At 39.2% G+C, this 14,541-nt stretch overlaps 1 protein-coding gene across 1 annotated transcript in view; it reads right to left on the minus strand.

Annotated features, from left to right (window-relative positions):
* HHAT (hedgehog acyltransferase) overlaps positions 1-14,541 on the minus strand; it is a 721,086-nt gene that overhangs the window by 338,822 nt on the left and 367,723 nt on the right. The window contains exon 8 of the mRNA XM_007953746.1: positions 9,730-9,765. Coding sequence (XP_007951937.1) covers positions 9,730-9,765 — 36 coding nt within the window. The remainder of the gene's footprint in view (positions 1-9,729; positions 9,766-14,541) is intronic.

The raw sequence follows: 14,541 nt of genomic DNA on the forward strand, positions 1-14,541 counted from the left end.
AACTTCTGTGTGGAAAGTGAATTTGCTCTGTAAATCTTCACCCAAATCACAATAAAAAAATTAAATTAAATAAATAAAAAGAGCCCTCACTGGACCAACCTTCTCTATCACCAGCCCTGTCTTTCTCTTCTCACCTTCGCAGCTATAGTACTTCAAAGAAGTTGTCATTCCCTCACCTACCACTCACACTCACTTCTACCCTGTTCAGTTTGGCTTCAGGCCATACATTGTTCTGCTGAAAGAGCTCTTACAAAGGTACCAGAAAAAAAAAAAAAAAAAAAAAACACTTGTTGCCTTCAAGTCAATTCCAACAGCAACACCAGGGCTCCTTTCTCAGAAAGGTTCCCCGTAATAGCTCATGCTTAGTCCTCATCATGCTTGATCTCCCAAGCAGTCAGAGAAAGGATCACGTTTTCTAAATGGAGCTGCCAACACCTACACCATCCAGGATTCCTTGGAGATGGAGAACTAACTCTGCTTCCAGCAACCACCTCCATGTTCCACACCCTATAATCCTACTACTTGGGCAGAGGAAAGAAGGGATTTGTCTTAGACTGGGTTCTCTAGAGAAGCAAAACCAGTAAAGCAGAGAGAGAGAGAGAAATTTATCTTAGAAAAATGGCTCACATACTTATGGAAGCTATCAAGTCCCAAGTTCTTGGATCAAATGTCAAGCTGGAGGCTTTTCCCAGTCATGCAGCTGCAGGGGCTGACAAGCTCAAGGTTGGCAGGCAGTATACTGTGTGCTTACTCCAACAAATGATGAATCCAAGATCTTCAGGCTGAATGGTGGATTGTTCACTCATGGACTGTTGTAGGCAGTACAACAGAATCCTGATCCACAGAAGAAAGTCTCTTTTCCCAGGATGTCCATAAATATACTGGAAGCAGGCCACATCCCTGGGGAAGCTACCTTTCAATGGGTTGGCCGCTCAAAACATATACATCTGATCCCATCATGGGAAAAAAAAGCACAACACAATTGCTTAAACCACACAGAACTGTGGCCCAGCCAAGTTGACACACAGCTCCAACTATCACAGGATTCCTTATAGTCTTAAGTTGTTGGCTTAGTGAGGAGTGCTGTCATAGGGAGAAGAGTAGAGATACTGTAATAGTTAAGGTTGTGTGTCAACTTGGCTGGACCGTGATTCTGAGTGGTTTAAGCAGCTGTGGTACAGTCATTCCCACGATGAGATCTGTTGTAATGTAATTACCTCTATTGTGGGATATGCTTTGAGCAGCCAATCAGTTGAAAGGGAGTTTCCTCAAGGGTGTGGCCTGCTTCTAATATGGACATCCAATACAGATGTTCTAATATTGACATCCTGGGAAAATTCTGAAACTTTGTTGGATCTAGATCCTGCTGTACTGCCTGTCAATCTTGGGTTTGTCAGTGTCTGCAGCTGCATGAGTCAGGAAATGCCTCCAGCTCAATGTCTGATCCACTAACTTGGAATTGCCAGCCTTTATGACTATGGAGTCATTTCCCTGTGATAAATTTCTCTCTCTCTCTCTCTGTGTGTGTGTGTGGTGGTGGTGGTGTTTTTATGTGCCACAGAGTCGGACTTGACTCATAGCGACCCCTCCTTGGGGTTTCCGAGGTAGTATCACTACAGAAATAGATTGACCAACCTTTCTTCCAAGGAGTACTTGGTGGGTTTGAACCACCAGCCTTCTGGTTAGCAGTCAAATGCCTTAGGCACTACACTACCAGAGCTCCTCTCTCTATAAGCTTTACTGGTTTTGCTTCTCTAGAGAACCTAGCCTAAGACAGATACCTACTTGCAGAGACTGTGGATGCTTATAAGAAAAGTCTTGAGTTTTTTTCCTCAATTGGATAAGCCACAAATATGCTGATTTCCTCTGCCCCTACCAGAATAGTATAGGAAAGCTTCAGAGAAATGGCAGAGCAAAGATAAGCCTCAGTTCACACCACCCTCAGTTCCACTTGGTTCACAGTACACTGATTAAGATGATTGATTAGAGCATTCTACCTGTACCCATCCAAAAGGGTTTCCTGCTAGGGTTCTTCCATAAGAGTCACTTGACTACTCCCTGTCCCTCCTCCCTACCTGGCATTGAAAAAAGAAAGGGAAGAGGAGGCCCAGAGGCAGATGTCTTAGTCCTCCAGTGCTGCTATAATAAAAATACCACAAGTAGGTGGTTTTAACAAACAGTATTTTATTCTCTCACAGTTTAGGAGGCTAGAAGTTCAAATTCAGAGCACCAGCTCTAGGAGAAGGCTTTCTCTCTCTGTTGGCTCACAGTTTAAAAGAAGGTCCTTATCTCAATTGTTTATGTAAGTTCAAATTGAAATTTAAGAAAATTAAATAAGTCCAAGAGAGCCAAAATACAACCTTTAGTATATTCCACCTGAATTATCAGGTATCCAATGAACAGATTTGAGGCATTGAACAATAACAACTAAGACCAGATGAGTTGTGGGATGACATCAAGGACATCATACATGAAGAAACCAAAAGGTCATTAAAAATAGAAGAAAGAAAGAAAAGCCCAAAATGGATTTCAGAAGAGATTCTGAAACTTCTTTTTGAATGGAGAGTAGCTAAAATGAATGGAAGAAATGAAAGAAAAGATCTGAACATATCATATCAAAGGGCACCTCAAGAAGACAAAGTATTATAATTGAAATGTGCAAAGACTTGGAGTTAGAAAACCAAAAGGGAAGAACACGTTCAGCAATTTTCAAGCTCAAAGAACTGAAGAAATATTCATGCTTCACATTGCTATATTAAAGGATTCTATGGGCAAATAGGAGCTCTTGTAGCATAGTGCTTACGGCACTTGACTGCTAACCAGGAGGCTGGTAGTTCAAACCCACCAGCTACTCCTCGGAAGGAAGATGGGGCAATCTACTTATGTAGTGACACTGCCTCGGAAATTGAAGGAGGGGTCGCTATGAGTCGGGTCCAACTCGATGGCACATAACAACAACAACACAAAAACAACAAATAACAAAGCTATTATGTACATTCATATACAAGTCTTTATATGGATATATGCTTCCATTTCTCTTGGATAAATATCTAAGATTGAAATGGCTATGTTATATGAGCATACATGTTCAAATTTTTTCAAAAACTGCCTAATTGTTTTCTAAAGTAGTTGCACTGTTTTACATTTCCACCAGCTGTATATGAGTGTCCTAGATGGTTTGCATCCTTGATATAGTTAGTATTTTGGTTACTTCATGCTGCCAGCTCTGATAGGAATACCACAGGTGGATGGACTTATCAAATAAGAGTTTATTCTCTTATAGAAATCTGAGTTCAAAGTTCCAGGCTCTAGGGACTAGGTGAAAGCCCCTCAACCTTGGGCTTCAGCTCTACCTCTTGCTTCCAGCCCACTAGAACTAGAAGTGTTTCTTCACTCAGGCAGCTGCTGGCAGCTGAGGCTAACAACCCCAAGGTCAGTAAACAAAAATGACACAGTACCAATATTATCAAACAACACAGCTGGCCACTAATTCAAGTCCAGACACAGTCCCAAGATTGGCAGGAAAAATGGCAAGCTGCTAAATGAACACTTGGCTACATGCAGGGTCATAGTGTGCCAAAAAGCAGCAGACCTTTCTCAACACTTTTCCTTATATACTGGAAGCAGACCACATCCCTAAGGCAACTACTCAGCTGCTCCAGTAGATTCCACCATGGGGTTGATTACAAATCTCACCACAGGGAATAACTACATCCTTCTGTCCAGCCAAGCTGACACATAACCTTAACTACTACATTCAGTCTCTAATTTTAGGCATTCTAGTGATGTGTACTGGAATCTCCTGTGGTTTTAATTTGCATTTCCCTAAAGACTAATAATTTTTTGCATGCTTTTCATATGGTTATTTATTATCTGTGTATTTCCTTTGGTAGTATCTGTTCAAATTTATTGCCCATTATAATGTTAATGGATTGTTCCTTTTCTTATTACTGAATTTATAAGAGCTCCTTATATATTCTGAACACAAAAACGTTATTAGGTTTGTAATTTGCAAATATTTTATCACAGTATGTAACTTGTTCTTTCGTTCTCTTCACAGGGTCTTTGGAAAAACAAAAGTGCTTAATTTTATTCTAAAAAGTTCAATGTATCTTTTTTGGTCGTTTGTTTGAATCATGCTTTCAATATCATATCGAGAAATCTTTGTTTAATTCAAAGTCACAGAATTTTCTTCTATGTTTTCTTTTACAAGTTTCCAGATTTTGTTCCTTTGATGATTACTTCTAGAGCCTTAAGTGTTAGATGTAACTCTATAATCCATTTTGGGTGAACTTTTATGATATGGGATGAGGAAGATCTTTTTTTCCATTTATTGAAGATTATCCTTTCTCCACAGAATCGCCTCTGTACCTTTGTCAAAAATCAGCTGATCATATATGCAAAGGTCTATTTCTGGACTCTTTATTCTGTTCCATTAATCTATTTGTTTCCATCTACCTCAATACTATATTCTCTTGATTATTATATCTTTATCATCAGACTTGAACAGGTCATATAAATCCCTAACTTTGATCTTACTCAAATTTGTGTTATTCTAGTCCTTTGTATGTCCATAAATAATTTAAAATAAACCTGTCATTTGAGATTTTGATTGTTTGACAATTGGGGTATTTCCAGTTCAGAAGCTGCTATGAACATTCATGTACAAGTTGAATCTGTAAATGAATTTGGGTAGAATTAACATCTGAACAATATTTAGTCTTCTAATTCATGAACACAACATCTCTGCATTAATTTGGTCATTCTTTTTTTCTCTCAACATTTTGTAACGTTCAGTGTATAGGTCCTGAACATTTTTGTCAGAGCCATTATTATTTATTTTAAATTTCTTCTTGCTAATAATATCAACACAACTCAATTTTGCCTATTGATCATGTATCCTGAAACTCCTCTATTCTCATTTAATAATTCTGTTAGCTTTGATGTAATATCCACAGCATTTTCAACCCAGTTAATAATGTTACTCTCAAACAAGGATAGCTTTACTTTTTCCTTTCCCATATTAATGTCTTTTTCTTATTGATGTCCTTTTTTTCTTACTATCCTGGCTAAAACCTTCAGTGCAATGCTGAATAGCAGTGGTAGGAACAGACATCCTCATCTTGTCACTGATCTTAGAGAGAAAGCACTTAGTTTCTAATCTTTAAGCATGGAGTTAGCTATAGGTTTTTTATAGATGTCCTTTATCAGGCTGAGAATCAATCCCCTTCTAGTTCTAGTTTGCTGAGAGTTTTGTTTTTTTTTTTAATAGAAATGGATGTTGGATTTTGACAAACACCATTTGTGCAATGATTGATATAATCCCACAATTATTATTTTTTTAACCTATAAATCATAAGAAGAAAAAAAATAACTCACTGCCATCAAGTCAATTCTGACTCACAGTGTCCCCAATACTGGGATTCTAAGGCTGTAAATTTTTAGGAAGTAGATCATCCATATTCCTTCTGCAGAGTGTTTGGTGGGTTTGAACCACTGACCTTCTGGTTAGCAGCCAAATACCATATCCACTATGCCACCAGAGCTCCTTCCTATAAATAACAGGTGAATTAAATTGATTGATTTTCAAATGTTCAATCAACCTTTAATTCCTGGGATACACTCACTTCACTATATTACTGTTTTTATGTATTGTAGGTTTAAATTTGCTAAAAATTTGTTTAACATTTTTGTACTGGTATTCATAATAGATACTGGTCTACACTTTTATTTTCTTGTAATGTCTTTGATTTTAGTTGACAGTGATACTGGCCATCGATAATCATGTGATTGATAAAATGTTTTATTTTAAATCTACCATGTTTGTTCATTTTTGTTGGATTACTGTTGTTGATGTTGTCAGGTGCCATCATGGCCTCTCCAATTCATAGTGACCCTATGCACAGCAGAACAAAACACTGCCCAGTCCTGTGCCAGCCTCACAATCCTTGCTATACCTGAGCCCATCATTGCAGCCACTGTGTCAATCCATCTCATTGAGGGTTGGTTTCTGGATTATGTCATCATGTGTGTTGATGGTCAGTTGTTGTTTGCTGTTGTTGCTTCTCTGTCCAAATGGCTTCCTTTAGCATTTCTTGTAAGGTTGATCTGGTTTTAATTTCTGCTTATCTGGAACTGTCTTAATTTCACCATCATATCTGAGGGACAATTTTGCTGGGCACATAAATCTTGGTTGGAAATTTTTCTCTTTCAGTGTTTTATATATACCATCCCATTGTCTTCTCACCTGCCCAGTTTCTGCTGAGAAATCTGAGGTTAGTCTTATTGGTTGTCCCTTGTAGGAAACTGTTTTTCCTGTGCTGCTTTCATGATTCTTTGTTTGTCTTTGGTTTTAGTGAGTTTGATCATGATATGTATGGGTGATTTTCTTTTGAGGTCTATCCTGTTTGGGGTTTGTTGGACTTCCTGATAAATCTTTGACAATTTTCTCTGTGGTTTTATTTGTCTCTTCCTGTTCCGGAATTTCGATTACATGGAGATTATTCTTTTTGATGTATACTACATGAACCTTAGGCTTTCTTCATTTTGTTTTGATCTTTTTCTGACTGATCCCTTTCCAAAGAAGTATTCAGGTATTTGCCTTCAATGTCATTAATTCTGTCTTTCATTGATTCAATTCTACTCCTTTGCCCATTCAATATATTATCTATTCCTGAAAAGTTAGTATTAATCTTCTGGATTTCTGTGTGTAGATTTTGTATCATTTCTAATTTTTCTTTTATTTTGTCATTTTGTTCTTATATTGTCTTTTCAAATTGTTCTAGGGTTTCTCTGTGTTTTCCTCAATTTTGTCAGTGTTTTCCTTGATTTGCCTCTCAATTAGTTGAAGCTACCTAAATATAATGCTTTTGAATTTCTTATCAGGGAGTTCCAATACTGGGTCTTCCTCAGGGATGAGTTTTGGGACTGTATCCTGGTCCTTTGTTTCTTCTGCTTCATCTTGCTTCTTTGTGTGGACTGTGATGCTTTGTTGTCTCCAAGGCATTGTGACATTTTTGTGTTTATATTTAATTGGTGATTGTATGTTGGAGTAACTTGTCCACGATTTTCATTTTCTTTGTTTAGTTTGTATGTTATCTATGTAAGCAGGGTACTGTGCTGTGCTCCTCTATTCACCAGTTGAAAGCACTAATACACTCACTACCTATCTCCTTTCCTGTTGCCAGCCTCTTGTATATTCCTGCTGTCCTCGGCAAGCAGAGCCTATTCTTAGGCCCTTAGAATCTGAATGAGAATGCTGTCACTTTAAAATACAAAATGACTGTCACTTGTAAAGATTCAAAATGGCTGCTCCCTCAGTCACTTTAACTATCCAAAATGGCCACCACTTGTAAACATTCAAAATGGCTGCACTCTTGGTCAATTTAATTATCCCAAATGGCTGCTGCTTATAAACATTCAAAATGGCTGCACCCTTGGTCACTTTAAATATCAAAAATGGCTGCCATGTGTAAACAATCAAACTGGCTGTGCCCTCCAGACAGCAGAAAGTCCACAGCTCAGGTTGTCTCCCTCCTTGCTGTTTCCCTTCCTAGTCATAGGCCACCAGCACAGTCGTCCCTGCAGCCCTGGTGACCAGGGCTGATCTTTAGGTCAATTTTCAGGTCCCAACACCACTTGGAAATATTCAGGCTGTTGGTCCCATCTGAGTAGCTGACAGTCTGCAGCTCTGACCATCACCATACTCACTGTTTTCATTCAGGTTTTTCTACTAGTTGGTGCCTAATCCACTTCTGTATACTTCCTTTCAAAGCTGAGGGCTTCAGTATTGTCTTCTGTATCTCTGTCAATTGGTTTCTGTTTTCTTTGTTGAAGAGGGTCTATGTCACTTGTCTGCCTATTCCTCCATCTTAACAGAAATCCTACAAAATGTTCTTACAGCATTCTCTTCATCTCCTTTAAAATCACGTATCACACTTCTTATTTTACAGACACATTTATAATTATTTAAATCATTTATTTTTCCCTAATATACTGTAAATTAAAAGAAATCTAAGACCATGTCTATTTTGCTAATGATGGTATTCCCAGTCATATCCAAGTAAATGGCATACAATTAGTTTAATAATAATTATTTGTTGAATAAACAACTGAATAAATTCTTCTCAATCATCACCTTTCCTGTCCTTTCTGTAGCAATTTCATTCATTCACATGTTCATCCACTTCTACCACAGTTGTTAGTCGAAGGCTGATTCCATACATACAAGTCTCTGCATGGTCCTTGCCCTCAAGAAAGTTAGTAGAAGAAATAAGAAAAATACAAAAATTGCATTCATGGCAAGGAACGATGTGATTAATACCACTGAAGTAGCACAAAATACCGAAGACTTCCACTCAAAATAATCCAAACTACTCCCTGAGGTAAACAGCTTTTTCTAATGAGTTTAGACATGAAATTCCTATGCCTGCCTTTCCTATGACCTCTGCTATTTTATCCCTCTTGCTAAAATGCATTTATCCATGTGTCCATTCAAAGGCAGTGGTTTATGCTATGTACTAGACTCTACAGCACCTAACAACAACATACTGGAGAAATTCAGGACAATTCCTATTCCTTGGTTTTGGGGTGAGCCCAGAAGATTTCAATGTACAGCAATGGATGCGGCCCTGGAAGAAGAAAAAGCATGCATGGCTTCTTTTGGAAAGTTATCATATGCAATTCTGCACAGTAGAAATGCTGTTGGTTTAGGATGAAGGTGGTGACAATGAGCTACATTTCCCCTCAGAGACTATCTTATCAACAGGAAGATGGTCACTCAGAGAACAGAACCACCACACACTTATCCAAAAAAATACATTTGATCTATAGGTTCTTTTTATTAGCAGACATATTTTTCTAGCTTAAATGTTAGGTATTAGATATAAATAATCAGCATTTAGAGTCACATATTTGAAGAAAGCAAATCGTTCCACACAATTTCTAGTTTCTTATAATCTTTAGCTTACAATCTTTGGCAAGCATTATTATTTCCCTGATTCATTTCTGACAGGCCATTTTAATGATCATTTTTCACCATTGTTAAAGTAATATATTCTCAATGTAAATTTTAGAAAATACAGCAAAGTTAACAGCAGAGAAATATGCATATCCATACCAACATGTTAATATCCTGGTATATTTCTAGTTGATCTGTTTAAGAGCTATTTGAAATTAATATGTCCCACAAGCCAACTCTGGTAAAATCACCACTGAACTAGGATATAAACTGCCACCTGTAATTACTTTCAATTATGAACAAGGCTGTATCTTCAAAACAATGAGTAGATTCAGTTTAAACATAATAAACCAATGCAGAGAAAATGAGTTAAGTGGGCTGTTTAATATCTGAATACAAGCTGGCACTCTTCACTTTTCAATTAGTTATTCCAGCAGGCTAGTACTTGGAACTGAGCTTTTCTATGTGCTTGAGTAGCTATCATTTCAGATATAAATACCTTCAAACAAAGATTTTTTGATTGAAAGGGATAATCTCATGTATGATTCTAACCCACTGCCATGGAGTCAGATCCGACTCATAGCAAAGACCCTTCCCTGGGTTTCAGAGGCATGAATGAATGAATGAATGAATGAATAATAAATAAATAAATAAATAGTATTAGTGATGTTTTCTTGACAAGTACACAATTGCCATCATTCATCAAGAATTTTATTTTCCATAATAGACATGCTTTTCAATGATGTCTAAAATAAAAATTGTTGGCTTACCGAATTAGGAAATTATGCAGTCCAACATCAAAATATCTGTTCAAAGGAGACACAAACAAGCATATCAATAAAAGTTCTCTAAAGCAATGGTTGAGTTCAAGCACAATATATAATCTTCATTTACAGCATGGTGAATAAACAGATTACTCTCTGACCAAACCAAACTCAATGCGTTTTGTTGGTTCCGAGTCATAGTGATCCTATAAGACACAATAAAACTGCCCATAGGGTTTCCATGGCTATAAATATTTACTGAGGCAGATTGCTACATCTTTCTCCTGCTGAGTAGCTGTTGGGTTTGAACCACTGATCTGGGCCCACTGTGGCTCTCAAAATGTGGCCCCAGGAGCAGAAATAGCAATAGCATTGCCTGGGAACTTAGATATGCAAATCATCAGCCTCCAACTTAAAATAAAAAACTAAACTCACTGCCTTCAAGTCAGATCTGACTCATAGCGACCCCTCCTTGGGTTTCCAAGGCAGTATCACTATGGAAGTAGGCTGCCCAATCTGTCTTCCAAGGAGTGACTGGTGGATTTGAAACACCAGCCTTCTGGTTAGCAGTCAAATGCCTTAGGTACTAAATCAGAAACTCTGAGGGTGGAACCCAATAATTAGCTTTAACAAGCCCTCCAGGTGATTCTAAGGCAGAACCACTGCCCCGTGATAGCAAAAATGTCTCAGCAAGTTTTCTCTCTTTGTAGAAATAAGTGTTAAGCAGATTTCCCATGTGCACAACCACTTTTCCAACAAGTGAATCCTTTTATGCCACCTCAGTTTTTCATTTCCTCAAAAATAATTATGTTTTAAAATCACAAAACCATGCTGATTAAAAAGAAAAGTGAGGGGGAAGGATATCAGCTCTGGTCTTCCACGCCCCTTCCAGGTCTAGTATCTGGGGCTTTCACTTGAGAGAGCACCTGGTCCCATTTGTGGATCTGTTCCAGGATCTCTGGGGAAAGAGCTACAGGGCCACCCAGCAGCTGGGGAGAAAGTTATTATGCATAAGCTTCAGACAAGGAACTAGATAAATCCTGGGCGATGACAGAACCCTGAATTCACAGACTTTTCCTGACACCACCAAACTGTCTTACCTCCTATTCATGGCATTGCCTTGTTTTCCTTAATTAGCCCAACTGTTCTCCCTGATCTGCAAACCACTTGCTTAGGGCCTCTCACCCTGATTAGCCAGTGTCCTTTTCTCCTTTGGATCTGGCTGTAAGTAAAAAGAGTATGTGTCCAGAATATACATATATATAAGAATCACCTGGGGATCTTGTTAAAATGTAGATTGATGCAGTATGTCTGGGGTACAAATGCAAATTATCAGAATCATTTTAAATTATCAGCATCTCTGGTCAAATCAGAATGAATCAGTTTGAAGTTCCAGTCCAAAATCATGTCTCTGCTGTCCACCAAGCAGAATCATTACTCCTAACACCTTGACTGTGGTTTTATCCTACCCATCAGATTGGCCTTCTGGGTTAGCAATGTGATGAGAAAGTTTGAATTAATTCTATCCCTTCATGGGGATGAGCAACGGACACAGGAATTCACCCCAAAGTGCAAATGAGTAAGATGTGGCCACCAGGCTGGAAAGGCTTTTTCCCACCTGTTCTGTTCCTGACCAGCATCTCAGTACCACATACCAACATACGCCAGTACACAAAACGGTATGCCCAGTTCTACCTGTAGTCTAAATATGCAGAAATGAGAGACAGTAACACAGGATGGATTTCAGACTATTTCTTTAATCCACTTGGGATTTATTGTGGAGGTAACTCAAGGTTGGAGCAAGGTGTGGCTTTAAGTAGGCAGGCTTGTTAGGACAGAGAATAGTATAAAGAGTTGACAATCACTTGGAAACTGAAGTGGAATAAAGCAGATCAAAGGTGGAATTCACATCAGAAAATGTGACATGAAAAATATAAGGGAGGCTAACAAAACCTCCACATCACTGGCATAGATGTCATCAATCAATCAATATTTGCTACAATAGTCTTTGCTATATCATTTCATCTGTGCTGACATTCATTCTTTTCTTCAATAGCTATTTTGTCAGTGCTTCTGTGTTCCAGGCACTGATCTAGGGAAGAGCCTTCCTCTCATGGAGCTCACATTTTACTTGTAAGACGTAAACAGCACACAAGAAGTTAAATACATAACATCAGGCAATAGTGAGAGTACAAACAAGGTGGTAGGACAGCGTTACTGGCCACACTGAGTGCTCAGGGAAACTCTCACAGACAAGGTGACATTTGGATTGAGATCTGAATAGTCAGAAAAGCCTAACCATGCAAATACCAGATGAAGAGCAGTCCAGAGAGCAGGGTATTTGTGCAAAAGGCCCAAGTTGGGAAGGAATATGGCAGGATGGAGGGACAGAAAGAAGACCAGCAAGGCTGGAATAGGTGAATGAGCGGGCCTGGGATAAGCTGAGATAGGACAGGGGGATAGGAACCAGTTATCAAAGGACTGTGAATGACAAGTCACTTAGATTTGATTCTATATTGATAGGAAGCTCTAGAGGTTTTTCAAAAGGGAAGTGGTATTTTTCTTTAATTTGCTTAAATTTCATTCTTTTTTTTTTTGGTGGAGGAAGTGCTATGCTTTGGTTTATTTATTTAAAAGATCATTCTGGGTGCCCTGAAGAGAATGGATGGTAAGAGAAGAAGCAAGGAGGCAAGTTAAGAAGCCACTGTAATCCAGGTGAGATAGAGTGGTGGCTTGACCCGGGATGGTAATATCAGAAATGAGATAAGAGAGACAGGGCTGGACTCAGATATGATTTTATGGTACAGTGAAGAAAGCTCATTGATGGATTCATGCAGGTGTGTGTGAGGAGAGGTGGGGCACATAAGGAATACCCTGCATAACAGCTATGAGAGCCTACTACTACTCATTTGGAAACATGCAACCTAACAGCTTCAACCAGTATTCAACTTCCTAGGAAACCTCCCATGATGTTTGGTGACCCACACTGAAACTGAAGGAAGGAGAATAGTTCTGTGACTGGCTTCCCTTTAGCTGGGAAAATGGTTCACTTACTGGAAGAGTTGTAAATCATGGCTTTTTAAAACAAGGTTCATCTGATTCATCATTACCAATACCATCATTTTCTTTAGAGCAAGCCATGGTCCTTGAGAATGATGTGATGGTCAATTCATTCTTTTCTGTTTCTTGGTGCACTGCCCTATAGAGGGAATGGCCAACCACAGCCCTCTCCATTTTCCTTGTCCACTTATTTGTTATATATGGTCTATCCAGTGGACCTTAAGCTTTACTACTCTGCTTGTGGAGTATATGAAAACTAAATATATTTAAAATCACAATTAATAAACTACCACAACCTCTGAAATGCAGAAGTTGTCAGGCCCTATTTGGCTAACGTTAGGAAAGTACCTGTTCTTAGAGCATACACTGAGATAATTTTATTGAAAACCATAGTTTGTGGCTTTAAAAATATTTCCTAATGATATTTTTGTGTAGTTACCAAATGCACAATCAAGCACTGATGATGGTTCAGTGGCAGAAGTCTCACCTCCTATGCAGGAGACCCAGGTCTGATTTCTAGCCAACACACCTCATGAGTGGCCATCACTTGTTTGTCAGTGGAGACTTGTCTGTTGCTGTGAAGCTGTACAAGTTTCAGTGCAGCCTTCAGACTAAGATGGAGTAGGACAAAAGGCCTGGTGATCCACTTCGAAAACTCAGCAATGGAAACCCTGTGGATCGTAATGGTCTGATCTGCAACTGATCATGGGGGTGGCACAGGACTGGGCAGTATTTCATTCTGTTGTGCATGAGGTCACCATGAGTCAGAATCCAACTTGACAGCAACTAACAACAATCTAGTACATGAAGGTTTCAATACAGGATATTAGTTTGAGAATTATTATTCTAGCTCTATTCACTTTCACTCTATTCACTCTATTCACTAGCTCAAATTCACTTTCCACACAGTAGCTCACATACACTTTGTCTCATGACACTGACCGCAATTTCCCACAATGCAATAGCTCCCTCTCACATCCTCCCCATAGTTACCTCTTCCCTGTGTCCTTCCCTCCCACGCACTCCTGCCCCCTGAACTGTCTCCCTGTGCATGCACAGCCCTTCTCTTCTCCCATGACTGATGGACCAAAGCACAGGCTTTTTAAAAAATTTTCACAATGACAACAGACTCACAAAGTATGGGTAAAAATAAAAGCAAGCTTTAATTTAATGCCACTTCCTGTATTTCTTGGATTATGTGGGAAAGAAAGGTGAGGCTTTTAAGAAGGTACTAAAAGGTTACAGTTCCTCATTATGCAAATGGAGTAGTGCATACACAGAAAGTGGAGATGGGGGAGTGTGAAGCAATATTATAATAATAGTGTGATAGTTGGAGATGTGTGTCAACTTGGCTGGACCCCAGTTCTGTGTGGTTGTTCCCATGGTGGGATGGGATGACTGTGTTCTGAGTGGCCAGTCTGCCCAAGGGGAGTTTCCCTAGGAGTGTGGCCTGCTTCCAAGATATCCAGGGACATTCTGGGAAGAGCCGCATTCCTTGAGGGGTTGGAACCCTGGTGTGCGAACTACAGACTTCCATGAGTGAGCGGCCCACCGCTCGGCCTGGAGATCTCAAATTCATCTTTTGTTGGAGTCAACAACCAGTGTACTGCCTGCCAGCTTTGAATCTCTCGGTTCCCCTGTGCTTGAGGAAGCCAAGGCGGCCGCAAGCCCCATCTCCTCCAGAGACTTGGACTTTTCGGCTTGGACTTGTCGGCTTCTATATGCTTGTGAGCCATTTTCCTAAGATAAATTTCTCTC

Source organism: Orycteropus afer, unplaced genomic scaffold (genome assembly GCF_000298275.1).
Source record: "Orycteropus afer afer isolate SDZICR_OR568_19922 unplaced genomic scaffold, OryAfe1.0 scaffold00013, whole genome shotgun sequence".
Classification (NCBI taxonomy): domain Eukaryota; kingdom Metazoa; phylum Chordata; class Mammalia; order Tubulidentata; family Orycteropodidae; genus Orycteropus; species Orycteropus afer.